The sequence below is a fragment of the Motacilla alba genome, chromosome 1A (assembly GCF_015832195.1).
Source record: "Motacilla alba alba isolate MOTALB_02 chromosome 1A, Motacilla_alba_V1.0_pri, whole genome shotgun sequence".
Classification (NCBI taxonomy): Eukaryota; Metazoa; Chordata; class Aves; order Passeriformes; family Motacillidae; genus Motacilla; species Motacilla alba.
The window spans coordinates 67,913,975-67,927,129 of NC_052031.1; the positions used below are offsets into that span (position 1 = coordinate 67,913,975).

The 13,155-nt window shown below is 40.8% G+C and overlaps 1 protein-coding gene across 30 annotated transcripts in view; it reads right to left on the reverse strand.

The window, feature by feature from the left end:
* MICAL3 (microtubule associated monooxygenase, calponin and LIM domain containing 3) overlaps nt 1–13,155 on the reverse strand; it is a 175,955-nt gene that overhangs the window by 67,652 nt on the left and 95,148 nt on the right. For 19 of the 30 annotated variants that reach the window (XM_038154664.1, XM_038154671.1, XM_038154665.1 and 16 more), the window contains 7 exons: nt 12,862–12,918; nt 10,915–11,019; nt 8,369–8,476; nt 5,685–5,792; nt 4,860–5,046; nt 1,410–1,498; nt 217–304 (listed from right to left, as the gene is read on the reverse strand). In XM_038154664.1, the coding sequence (XP_038010592.1) occupies nt 217–304; nt 1,410–1,498; nt 4,860–5,046; nt 5,685–5,792; nt 8,369–8,476; nt 10,915–11,019; nt 12,862–12,918 (742 nt within the window). The remainder of the gene's footprint in view (nt 1–216; nt 305–1,409; nt 1,499–4,859; nt 5,047–5,684; nt 5,793–8,368; nt 8,477–10,914; nt 11,020–12,861; nt 12,919–13,155) is intronic. The other 11 variants (XM_038154686.1, XM_038154688.1, XM_038154684.1 and 8 more) reach the window with 5 other exon arrangements.

A 13,155-nucleotide genomic window follows, 5' to 3' on the forward strand; every position in this document is an offset into this window, starting at 1 on the left:
CCCCTAGGATCTGCCCGAGAACTTCTGACTGGACATAGAGAAAGGGAACCCCAAATGCCAGCAGCTGACACATGAAAAAGGAGTCCAGAGGGTTCTGGGCTACGTGGTGCCCAATGGAGGAGACTGTGCTGTGCAGGCGCTGGCTCACCACCCTAACTCTGCCCACGAGGCCGAGCGAGTACTGCACCACCCTGCTAAAGAAGGAAGCGGAGCTACCTGGGGCCCTCTCTGCTGAGGTGGGGATGCTGCTGGCCCGTCCGCTCCCATCGCTGGCCATGGCGTCCTGCAGAGCTCCTTTGGTGTCCTGGAAGAAGGTGGGGAAAGTTAAATTCATGTTAAAATTGGAATTGCTGTGTGTACTGAACATGCCAAGTGAAGAACTGAGAGACCCCAAACCATCATGTAAGGCAAGGTCTGAAAAACAAGGACATTCCTTCTCAATTTAAGGCTTTATTAAAGCTCTGAAAAACAAACTGGATAGCCAAGAAAGTCAAAGCTGTAAGAGCCCTCAAGTCTGCTCCTCTGGGAAATAAAACAGGTACCATTTTTAGTCTTTATTTTTGGCAGGAAGTATGGCACATACTGGGATGGATCCGTTATCCTTCCAGAAAGGAGAACAGCTCCAGCTTGTACTAATAAAACCTGAGAATCAGGCAGAAGGACTGGCACCACTGCTTGCACAAAGGAAAATATAATTAAAGGGACAAGGGTAGTTTGCAGCATGCAAGCTTAACAGAACTTAAGAAACCAGCATGTAGCTTGCTCAGAGTATGTGAAAATACTGAAAAGGGGCTTGAGGAGAAAAATTAGGTGCCTTGGATTATAACAACAAAAGCTGAGGGACTTTTCTGTATTACACAGTGTCTCTTCATCCTATATTTACAGCACAAATACTCCTATTGTGATATTATAGGAAAGGGGATAGTCTGTCTTTTCATGCAGGTTGCTGTTAACACACAGCAGACCTTCAGAAATGAAGGCATGTGATCTACATAGCTTATGCAAGAGGGGTAGAACTTTATGTTGCAAAGGAAATGCAAACAATTTGTTTCATCTTAAGTAAAACCATGGAGAAACAAAGCAAAACCAGAACTGGTAATATTATTAATTTGGTCTCAGCATACACTGAGAAAGCATTTCAGCTGACAAGAAAAACAAATCAAAATTCTGTTTTGAACAGGATAGCACATTATTTTATAATAAGTACCATGAAAAGAGCAGTACTAAGTAGAGGAATTGCTTTTAAATAAGATTTAGTTGAACTGTAAGCTTTCATGATAGATAAAGCAACTAAATGCATTCTGAATTTTTCTACTTTCTGAAAAAACCCCAAACCATCACACATACTTTGTCAATGTTAAGAATCCAAATCTATTAACACGGCACGTTAGATGAAAATAATGAGTTACCTTTCCTGACAGAGGACCCACTGCTGGCCTCTTCCTCTGAGCATAACCAGAGACTCGGTAACAGTAGTGAGGTTTACAGTAGAATTTACCTGCAGATAAAACACAAATGATGGTCAGCAACAGGAACACAGGAATTTAGCACAATATAAACATCCATCTCACTGCAACTTATTTTCTGCTGCCACTCCCGTTGCTCTAATTTCTTCACTATAGGCAGAGGCAAACACTGGCTGAAGTTTTAGCTCCAGCCCTGCTCTCTCCCCTCGTAACTAGGCTCTTTTCCATTGGGTGCCTGACAGCCATTTAGTTTAAAATCCTATCAAACACCAAAGCAAAGCTGTGAGGCTTGTGTGGTATCACATGCTAACAATGCGGCAGTGTGTGAGGAACAAAGAAATCATCACATGAAAAGCTGGCAGAAGCACTTTTGGAAAAAGCAAGAATGAATACAACCAGCAGAGGAAAGTGGGAGAGGACAGTGTTAACTCCCAAAGAACCATCTCTCAAAATGCACAGTGGCTACTTGTAAAAAGGACAATGACTCATTTTCACAAATAAGACCTTTTGTGATCCTGCTGGTTTTACTAACACCCCAGAAGTCTAGAGAGGTTTGTCACTGGTATCTGAGCACTGTCAGGAAGACAAAGCAGCATTAGCAATACCATCATGCAAATACTACTGGTACTAATAAAAGCAGCAAACTGATGCCTCATAATTATCTTCCACTGCACCTTTGTCAGTGTATCCTGCTTGGCATATGCAGCCCACAGCCCTCCCCACTGCCATCCCATTCCTAGAGCTTTGCCAATGCATTCCCAGCACATATTCTGAGCTCTGCCTCTTCCTCTACTTTCTCTATGCTGGTATTTGCAAAATGCTTTACAATGGAAAAGTGACAAACATCTTTCTAGAAATCTTTACTTCAATAAGTATTTATTAATATTTGCTCATACCAAAACTTGCTTTTTGAGGTTGTCTGAAATGAACAACTGAAAAGCTCTTACATAAAAATTCTCAGACTCTGAAGCCTAAAACCAGACACTGACTGCAGAAGGCTGCAGAATGCTTGTCAGCCCAAACAGCTAGATGAACAGCAACAATGTGTGCAGAGCTTTGGGGTTTTTTTTCTCTCAAAGAAAACTCAGAATGAAATACAAGCTACATTTTCCCAACGATTATATTAGAGAGATACCACAGATTTCTGTTTAGCCACATCTGCTTCATATACACACACAACTGTTAGGCATGTAATATTTCAGAATGAATGCTATAAGCTGAATCTCCAAGCTTTGTGTTTGCTTCACTGAGAACTGTCTGGCCATAACTGCATACACAAGCATGCTTGCAGAGGGAATCACTAAAAATCTTGTGGTAAAAATTGTTTCAGCCCATACAGCTGACAGAGGACCTCAGTCTGTTACTGCTTAACAGACAGTCAGATATTCAGTTACTTGTGAGTGCTCAAAAAATGCTTTTCCCCAACTTTGATTTCTGACAAAGAGGTTACTTTTATATGTTGATTTCAAAATTACCACTGGCCCCTTTAAACTTGCATGCCAAGTCTGTTGACCTTCCAGAGAAGCAATAAAGGGGTTTCTATTCCTTACTGGGAGTCTGGTTTGACAATTCTAAGTTTCCCCAACTCTTCACAACCCAGCAAAATCCATTACTTAAAGTCATTACATAATGCATTATGAATAGACAATTTTAGTTCTTTTTGCCCCTTAAACCAGATGGTGTTTCCACAGCCTTTTTTCTACCCAGTATATATTAAAAGATTCTTCTTAGTTACACAGAATGGAAACCCATCAATTTCAATCTGCAGTAGAATATCTTGAAGTGTCATCCTATGACATCAATTTAAAAATTTTACTTCATCTTCACCTCAATCAATGGGAAAAATACAGGTACTAACACTTTTTTCTTGTTATTCTGTTCCCTACACCATTATGTCTGAAATAGAATCCTTTGCACCTTACTTGTCACTAGTTTTACACCATTTTGCACTTATTTTCCTACTGAGATTGGATTAAAGATAGGCAGCTGTGTAAAAAAATAAATGCATACCTGCTGATGTGAATCAACATTTACCTCAAATACTTTCTCATACATTTTCTTCAGAAAATGTGACAGTTTTGTCAATCACTGCTCAAACAAAGGTTGCAATACATAGCTACCCTTACAAGGAAATCACTTTTCACAAGTGATGGATGATCTTAAATTATTACTTTCAATATGCACACTTTGTTGATAAACTGAGTTCCACCTCCTGCCATATTGTCTGGTTTCTCAGACTGGTAGGGTATATCTGAAACTTCCCTTCATTCTTAGCATGTTAGATTTTTTAAACTGAGACATCAGCAAGTTTTGTAATCATATTCTTTTCTCCTTAGTCTATCAGATACAGAAAATAAGTCATTACTGAATCTTCCGTAACTACTGCTACAACACTCTAACACTGACTTACCTCTACTCAAACATTCCATATTTTCTGTACAAACAGAACTTAGCTTGTAATGAACTGTTATCAACAGCCCCTGATTATGAAGTTTCTATTTTATTACATCTCAAATAAACATACAGAGTTAGACAGTTGTGGTATCTTCAAGAAGAACAGCTGACTGCATTTCTCTCCAACTCGTTATTTTCTCTTAAGTGGTATTAAACACTCAGAGGTTTTATTTAAATACTGTCAGATGTGGACAGTAAAAAGTCTAGCCCTCAAACTCAGCCTGGGAAGCTTTTTAAAGCCTCCAGTTATTATTTGTTTACCCTGCATTCTAGCAGCTGTTAATGATGCCCTCAGCATTAGATTTCATATTTTCCAGATTCTGTACTGTCTTAATGTGTGACTCTGAACTTCACATAAGTGTTAGCAAGTTCTCTTGACAGTTTAGTCAGACAAAACAATCCTTTTCCAGCCTGAGAACCAAGGACACCGGTGCAGCTTTGGGCCCAAAAGTGTGAACAATGGTGAATTGAGGAGAGCAATCTGGGAGGATGGGACTGCACAACCTGAAGCTGTAATTGGACAATTAACCCCAATATGGAAATGCACCAAAACTTATAAAAGTGTGAAAACTCATGACCAGTCATCCATCTTGGGTGGAGCCATGGCCAGACTCTTGTACTGCCCAGGGTGTAACCTTTGAAGGCTTTTTAATAAATCCCTCCTTTATTCCTTTAACTCTGTCTAGCCTCTGCTCCAGGCAGCCTCTCCAGGCATCAGCACAATGTTGTATTAACTCCTATGAGTCTGGCTGCTCTGCTGCCACCACGACCTGGCATGACCACAACCACCACAGGAAATCCACAAAGCTCCAACAGCTTGAGAGACGGTGTCTGGGGAACAGAAGTTACCCTCTTCCCTAACTCACCAAACAATTTTTAAGCAACAAAAGAGCTTCCAGGACAGCGAGGAGCCTGGTGAGCAGAGGGCCGTTCCCTTACCGTCCTCGATGTCGTAGGCGTAGGAGGACAGGCGCAGGGTGGTGGCGCAGTACTCGCACTTGAAGCAGCTGCGGTGGAAGAACTTGCCCTCAGCGCTGAGCCTCTCCATCACGTAGACCCGCTTGCGGCAGAAGTAGCACACGTCGCTGCCTCCCAGGTTCTGGGGGAATTCCTTCTTGAGAGAGCCCTGGACACAAACAGGGATGGCTGAATTTGTGTGTGTCCAGCCTCACTGAGATCACACACCAAGGTCGTGTTTGCTCTTCGTTTATGTGGATATGGGAGCACCTGGGTGCTGCTGCAGTTCTCGGATACAACTCACGTTGGTTTTAACCAGGACCCCAAAAACTAACCTTGCTGTCCAGGAAAAAGGCTCCTAGGATGCCATGCCTACATACATCAGGAGTAAAACAAGTCTGGGTAGATGAGTGGACACCAGTACTATTAATGAGGATCCTGAAATCAGTAACTTAAGGAGGCATATGAAGAAAGGCAAAACCATACCCTCAAACAGCAATTCTTACACCTACATTACCAAAACCAGTGTCTGCTCCAGAAAGCAGCAGTGCAGAAGTGTTATGAACTGTTTCCTCATGTCATTATGCCCAGTCTTTGGACTCTGGGATTAGATTAAAATATGTGGCAAAGGAAACGAGGACAGGAGTGAGGGTGGATGGAGAAAGGGAAACAAAAATCTCTCACAAAGCTACAACAGATTCCATCAGTGGTGTAACAAAACTCACAAAACTGGTGGACACTCACAAAACTCGAGATCTACACGACATCTAAGCACAAACACACTTCATCTCTGGCACATTGTCTTACCAGTTCCTTCTTGTCTAGAAGGGTTTTGGGTTGCTCTTTCCTTTGAAGCTGATTGGCTATCTGCTCAGCCAATGAGCTCACTCCGCCTGTGTACATCTTTATGTACTTCTACCAGATGGGTTGAATAAAACAAGAGTGATGTGAGAAAAGAAAAAAAGAATCAAATTAAAAAAAACAACTAGAACGATGAGAGGTTAGGTGGTGAAAAGGTGCAGAGAGGTCAAATCATGCCAAGACAGTGGACAAATAAAGTGACAAGTAGTAATAGCAAAGCCAGTGTCCTCAGAAATCACCAGTACAGTCCAGGATCACCTGTAGGAATAGACAGGAAGGCTTGCATTTTGCATTTTTTAAGTGTTCCAGAAATACTATGATGATGAAGGGAGCAGATCTTGTTTTCATCTGTGGGGTATTTTGTCCCTGGAAACTTGAGAATAGACAATTCTAAAAGATGAGGCTAAATATAGATTAGATTTTAGGTTCCAGGTAAAATTGACATAAGAAACAAAGATCTTTTAGAAGGCATGTTACCAAGTCTAATGCAACATGCTGATTTACAACAGTATATTTGTATACTCTGCACGTGGAAAGAATTAATTTATAGAGCATTCACAGAGCAGGGAGCAGTCCTCAACTAAAGAACTCACAGTGAGTCAAAAGTATTAATTCTTCCAGTGCTAAAAATACACAGAGGTTTAGATGGAAAAAGATGGAAGAACCTTCATCCAATGCATTAAAGCCATACCTGCACACATCTGGAACATATATTTGTTCAACCCTGAACACAGCTCTATGCCTTGGCTTTTCTCCATCATGGGCACAGACTGACTCCATAATTCTGCATATCTAAAAAGCCTCCAGTATTTTCAGCAGTCTAGGCAAGTTGGCTGTTACCTTAGATGGTACCAAATGAGTGTCTGCAAGCCAAATTCAATCACTGCAGGAGTGGAGAAAGCGTTTTTCACAGGAAATACAACCACTAGCAATAATTACATGGTTAAGAAAATGAGGTGGTTACATCCATGTTAGCTCAATCACACTGCAAACGCCACGGATTTGACTCGGAGCAGCAAAGAGCACGCCAAGCAACTTCCCTTTTCCACTCTTAGCATCATTATGAATGCTTCTAGCTGGATTCTCAGCTAATACAGGATCAGAGAGCCACTCAGCTTCTAGCAAGTGTGAAATGCCAAGGATAACAAAAGGAAAGTTGTATCTTAAAACCCCCTTTACTTATAGCAAAACTTGCTTGAAGCACAGTAGTTATTTCCCTCAACTAATAACTAATTTTATCTGTGTGGTTACTAGCCTTTCAGGAATGCTTAAAACCTTCACAAGTTCAGACATGAGAACAGCAGGAAGCATCAGAGAAACTGAAATTCAGCACAGAATGGGTACTTCTTTGGGGAAAAGATTATGAAAATGGAGTGCTCAGCCAGAGATTACTGCTGCTGTCACTACAGTCCTAATTCCTCCTTAAGCTCTCTGTCACTGCAGTAATGAGGGGAGGGTTTATTTCTACCCAGAAAGAATTTATACCTGTCTACTGATTCCATTCCAAGAGGTAGAATACTTGGAGTATTTACGTGCAAGAAATAACAAATGATTTGTCTTTGAGTCTCCCAGGTTCCATGTGCTTCCAAGTTCCACATACACATGTATAGAGTTGCTTTTCAATGACATACATCTTGTCAAACATTACATTTAAAATGGTGCTCACTTCTAAAATTTTCTTCAGCATTGATTTTTAACTGGCAATCATAATAATTTGACCAAGAGTTTTCAGTTTCCTCTGAATGATCAGAGCTTTTGAGGCTTTTTGAGTTTTCTTGGAAGAGAGATCAAGCATTTCCAGGGCAAAAACTTCCTTTTAACTGAACCAGGTTTCCCCTGATCAAGTTTTGATTTGAAACTTTCAACTGCAGATCCTTCAGGATATTTAAATTTCTACCAGCACATAAGAAGTTCCATGCTAAAAAAATGAATATGTTAATATTAACTCACAGTACCTTGGACTATTTAGTGTGAAAAATTCACTTGCTGAATTTTTAATTTTGGCTTGTGTCTTTCTGATTTGTTTTCCTTTTGCCTACATATCACATTTGGCCTAATTATGGGTATTAAGTGAAGCATTTTATCTTGCTTTCCATGGTCTGCAAGATATACAACATTCTGCAACATTTTCAAAAGGAGGCAAAGAACCTGCTCCAGCAACTTCAGCCAAGTTCCTGCTGTTTATGTAGGACAACTGTAACTAGAGTTCAAATTCTCAGTGATCTTTCAAAAAGCCAAAGCATTTTTAATTTCACGCTGTCCATTAACCACATATGCACAAACACATTCTGTTGTTTAGCCCAAAACTTCAACAAAAGCAGCAAGCAAAACCAGAAAGCTTCACTGCAAAGCCAGAAGGACTATCAGTGCTCAAAACCCCTGGTTTGAGTGAGAGATGCACCACAAACTTCTCACAGACACCAAATGTTAAAAACATTTAGTTTCAAACTGCTTTATGGCTGGCAACACCCGAGCTGTGCCGGGCACAGGCTGCCTCTGGCTTCTCCTTTGTGCACAGATAAGCACAGAGGCTCTGCAGGTGAAGCAGGGCCAGCCTGGCTGTGTCCTGTGGGGTGTCCTTGGCAAGCAAAGGCAGCTGAGTGCACCTGGAGTGCTCAGGTGAGGGCTACCTGTCGCAGGGAGTCGGAGGAGGGTGAGGAAGGGCGGTTGGAAGAGCGGAGGCTAAGGGAGAGCTCCCACTGGTCAACAAAGAATCGGCGAGACGGCTCCGTCTCGGGCTAAAACATAAAATAAACATCAACACAATCATACACGTGCTCTTCTAAGAGAGATGAGAAGAGAAAATAAAAAACCCAGCCCAGGCTTTTCTGGCCACCATCAAGAACAATTTTTAAGGACACTTACAGGAAAACTTTGAGAAAAATACCCAGGGTATCTTTACTTTCTCCCTAGAGAGGCAGAACGGTTCTAAATTTGCTCTTTATTAGGTTTTACATTATTTAGGACCATTTGGAAGCAGTTACCTACTTCCACAGATGTCCAACCTCCTGTAACCCAACCAAGCAAGCCACTGGCAAAGACCCCAAATCAATTTCCTCTGCTCCTTCTGGATCTCCCATTGTCCTCTATTACTGGCCCAAGGCAATAAGATCATCTTTCAGGCCATGTGAGACCTCTTCTACATTTTAACTATATAAACCAAAAGTCTGCTCTCCTGGGGGACAGAAGAGAAAGAAGTTAGGTTGTATGAATTTCCAGTAATTAACAGCAAATTTCCAACCTAAAGTTTACTGTAAACAGATTAAAAACACTGAACAAAATAAAGAACATAATATAAAATAATCTGCTGATCTTGATTATCAAATGGCAAACAATAAATCACAGACTGAGAACCTGCATCCTTCTGAAACTGGTTCCTCACAGGAGAACCCAACATTTGGTCTTCTAATATGTCCTTGTCATTATCTCTACAGATGATTATGCCCATCTCCCAAGAAATATTTCATGTAAGTAGGAAAAAAAGTTGAAAGCATCAGACAAACAGCACTGGAAGAAACTCTGCATTCCTAAAAATTATAGTCTGAAAAGAAAAAAATATGCACATTACAAATAACTGGCTTTCTTTGTAAAATAAATTACGGTTTTTGTTATAAAAAGGAAAACTAAATGTCATGTAACTGCATGACCCATGAAAATAGCTACTTCTAGCCACTTGGAATAGACTAACCTCAAGATTAAATTTATGGAGCAAAATGCAAAAGAGCTTAGGTTACACAATTTCCCCAATTTATGGAAATATAATTGTTCATATAAAAATTTTCTGTACATCAACATTTAATCAAGTTACTTCTCAGAAAATGTCCTTACTTTGCTAAGCCTTCTCTCTCAGTATTTTTCTTGTTTTCTTCTCTTAAATCCCACATCATAATCCATTACTGCTTGCAATGTTCCAACATCTGTTTCCTTTTTCTCCTCTGCCCTACCCACTTTATGCTTTCCTCTACTTTGTGTTCTCAGTCTCTTCTCCTTTTCAATTCTTCACAATACAGAAATTAGACGATTTCAAAAATAATTTCTATCTTTGCATCTCCATGCTCAAAATTGCCAGAGAGCACTACGAAAGGTAGGAGCAAAGTATTTTGGTCTAGATCTTCATTTCTGTGTCATCATTTTAACTGAATAAGGAAATGCACACAAGCATTGTGGACCTTGCTTGAGATATTAAGGCATGGCACCCATTAACAAAGAGGTGCCACCTCATTTAAAGTAGTCTTCTTATTCAGGCCTTCACAGCTAAAATCTCAAATCTAGCCAAAGGTTTGCTGTTCCTTCTTGGGGAACAGCTTCTGTGATTTTAGCCATCAGAAAAAGATGGCATCCCAAAAAAACCCAGCAATGTGAAGTGACCTAGATGTCACAAAATTCTTTTTAGTAGGGCTTGCAATAATTCTGCCCACCAGCAAAAGTTCTGGGAGTGTTTATGCTCCAGCTCAAGAAGACAGTTTGATCTGGGATGGTTAACTCAAAACAGTTAAATTATGGAAAAAATCACTTCTGTAGATGTTGCTTTCCAAAAAAGCACTCTGCAGTTTGCCAAGCACTGCTGAAGATAACTGAAAACAGAGAGCAACCAAAGAAACCACAGTTCAAACGGGCATGCTCCCATAGCCCAAAGACAACAGACGGGAGAGAAAATTAGGCACAAAAACGAAACAAAACAAAAGTGTACAGTGCAATCAAAGACAATCTGCACAAACTGCCAGCTCTACCATTGGAAACAACTGCACAGGAAGGATGGACACACGAGTAGTACTACAGAGCCAGGGATTAAGCTTGGAAAATGTGAATATTCTTGCTTCCAGAAGCAAGTAAAATTTGCGAGTGACTGACTGCTAAAGGACCACTGTGAGATGACTTGATCCAGAGCCCAGCAGGTCTTCAGCATTTATTCTGAAGTTTAGTGGCTGCTTTTTACTTCATTGTTTATATTCTGTTTTGAGGAACAGAAAGGGTCACTCACCAAACAAGGAGACAGCTAAGAAAAGGCAAGTCAAATAAAGACAAAAATAGTCTTGACAGTTGTTTTAACCACGTGACTATAGAGCAGTGGCCATGATATTTTGGTGATTTTTTTTCCTCTCTCTGCCCCAAGATTTCACCTGTACCCAGAATCCCACACTGCTCCAGGACAGCAGATAGGCAGGGCTGTAGTCACCTGATGCCTCAGTGCACGTCTGGACTCCAGGAGGGCAGCCAGCTGACATGCCCTTTGCTCAACACTCATGGGCACTTGGTCATGAGAAAATAAACGAGGAGATCTCTGCGAGACGAGGAGGGAGGCAGGATGTAAACAAACCAGCACAAAAAGGAAGGGACACCAAAATGCCAGCCAAAGGTATGACATTCACATGCAGAACAGTAACAAAAGCTCTCATGTGAAAACGGGGCTTTTTTCCCCCCAGTATGTACTTTTCTAATGAGGTGCTGCATTTTGACCCTCAGGGGCAAGAAAAAAATTGTTCCATTAATTGTTATTCACAACTCTTCCTAGGACTGCTGCAGCCAAAATCAAACAAGCACATGGCCTTTCTCTCTGGCATTACCATCAAAAAATAATTTGAAAATGTGGCTTTATCATGCACAAAGGGCCTTGTCAGTTTATTTCCCCACAGTTCTGCATTCTCAAGTATTTCCTCTAAATATCTCAGCCTGTACCTATTTGTGTCTTAGATTTTGTGTACAGAAACATATTTTAGGGTAATGTATTTCAGTTGTCATAAAGAATGAATTATTTTCTTAAAGATGGTGGTATATGCAAAGTAAATAATACTGCACATGCCAAAGAGAGCATGTTTAATGAGCCTGTCTAAATAAAGCAAAGAACAGCAAAATCAAACACTCACAGAAGCTGCCAGTTTTACTTATGCAACTTCACTGTCCTACTTGTTCTTATTGCACTTCGTCGTCAATACACCCCAAGCACAATATTTGACACCTCTGCTATTCTGGTCTTTCATTTCATTGTTCCTAAACTGTTGTGTGATGCACTTGGTGACATGAAAAAGACCTGGCAGGTGGCCTGTTACATAAGTCAGGACTATCACTGCAGTGCCACACAGCCTTTAGCTAATTTGTTTGTGGAGTACAAAAGTAAATGGACAGGAACTACAAACGTGTGCATCAAGAAATCTGAGGTTTGATCTGTCCAGAATGCCACGTGCTGCTCTGTATTACTAATTGTCCTCTAATGCAGAACAGAAAATTGGGTTCACACCCAGTTTACAGGAAACACTTTCCCCATTCAGATGCATTAATAATACTCTCTACTTTCAAGCTGCTTTCTGTTCCACCTACTCCTTCGTCCTAGATCATTTTCACCAAAACTGGGGCCTGTTATGAAGCTGTGGGCTTCTGTGCCATTGCAGACACGTGTATTCATTTTCTACTGCCTGTCAGAAAACATTCAGCCCACAAGAGGCTTTTGTTAGAACACATTCTGGAAGTTGCAACAGTTTTATTGCTGGCTCCCATTTATGACTTAATTCATTCAAAGCCTGTACTGGAATGTCAATTAATTTGTCAATATGAATTCAAATCAACCGGTCCTTTTGAGTGCCTATCTTTTATTTTCCCATGCTTCTGTATAATACTGAGCCATTCAGACAGACTGTTGAATATTTCATTGTTAAGAAGGCTTCAAAGTCTCTATACTAAATAATGCCTCATCATTTTTCCTTTTACTTTGGCCTGTAGGAGGCAAGATGGAATGCCAGTTGTTTAACCATCCAGAAAGCAAGCGGTGAACACAATGCAACCACGTTCGCATCAATTAGCACAACACATAACTCTTCTTGCTCTGCTACAGCCACAGCATACTTCCCTAAAGAGGTGTAAGAGACAAAGAAGAATGAGAAGAGCTCAAGTGCTCGACCTAGGGCAAAACAAAAGCATATAGCCCACTGCTGCTGAAGGCTTGTTATGCATTCATGTGGGTGTCACACAGGAAGGATTGCTCCTGACTGACTCTCAGCAGTTGCAGCGTGTTAACAGCAGCGTTAGGATAAGTGTGCTTCACCACCCCCTGTATTTGAGCTCTGTATTGCACACATCCACCACAGCTTTGTGTCATCAGCACCCATGCCATTTGTTCATGCTTTTTTACCCTTTCCTGTCTGGGCCTCAGCTCCCCGGGATAGCCAGCACCAGGTTCCCTGAATCTCTGCAGGCAACAAATGATGAGCTTAAAAACAATCACAGACCAACTTCCTAATCAGAACACACTTTATCTGATTTTTCTTATGATGCAGGCAGAAAAGAAGCCACAACAAGAGCAGAAGTTCATTAAGAATATTCTAAACCTGCCAGTAACAAGTTGGCTCCTGTAGAGAATTTTTTTAAAAGTATATATTCATATTAGGTCTATAAACAAAAACATAATACCACAATGTAATGAAAT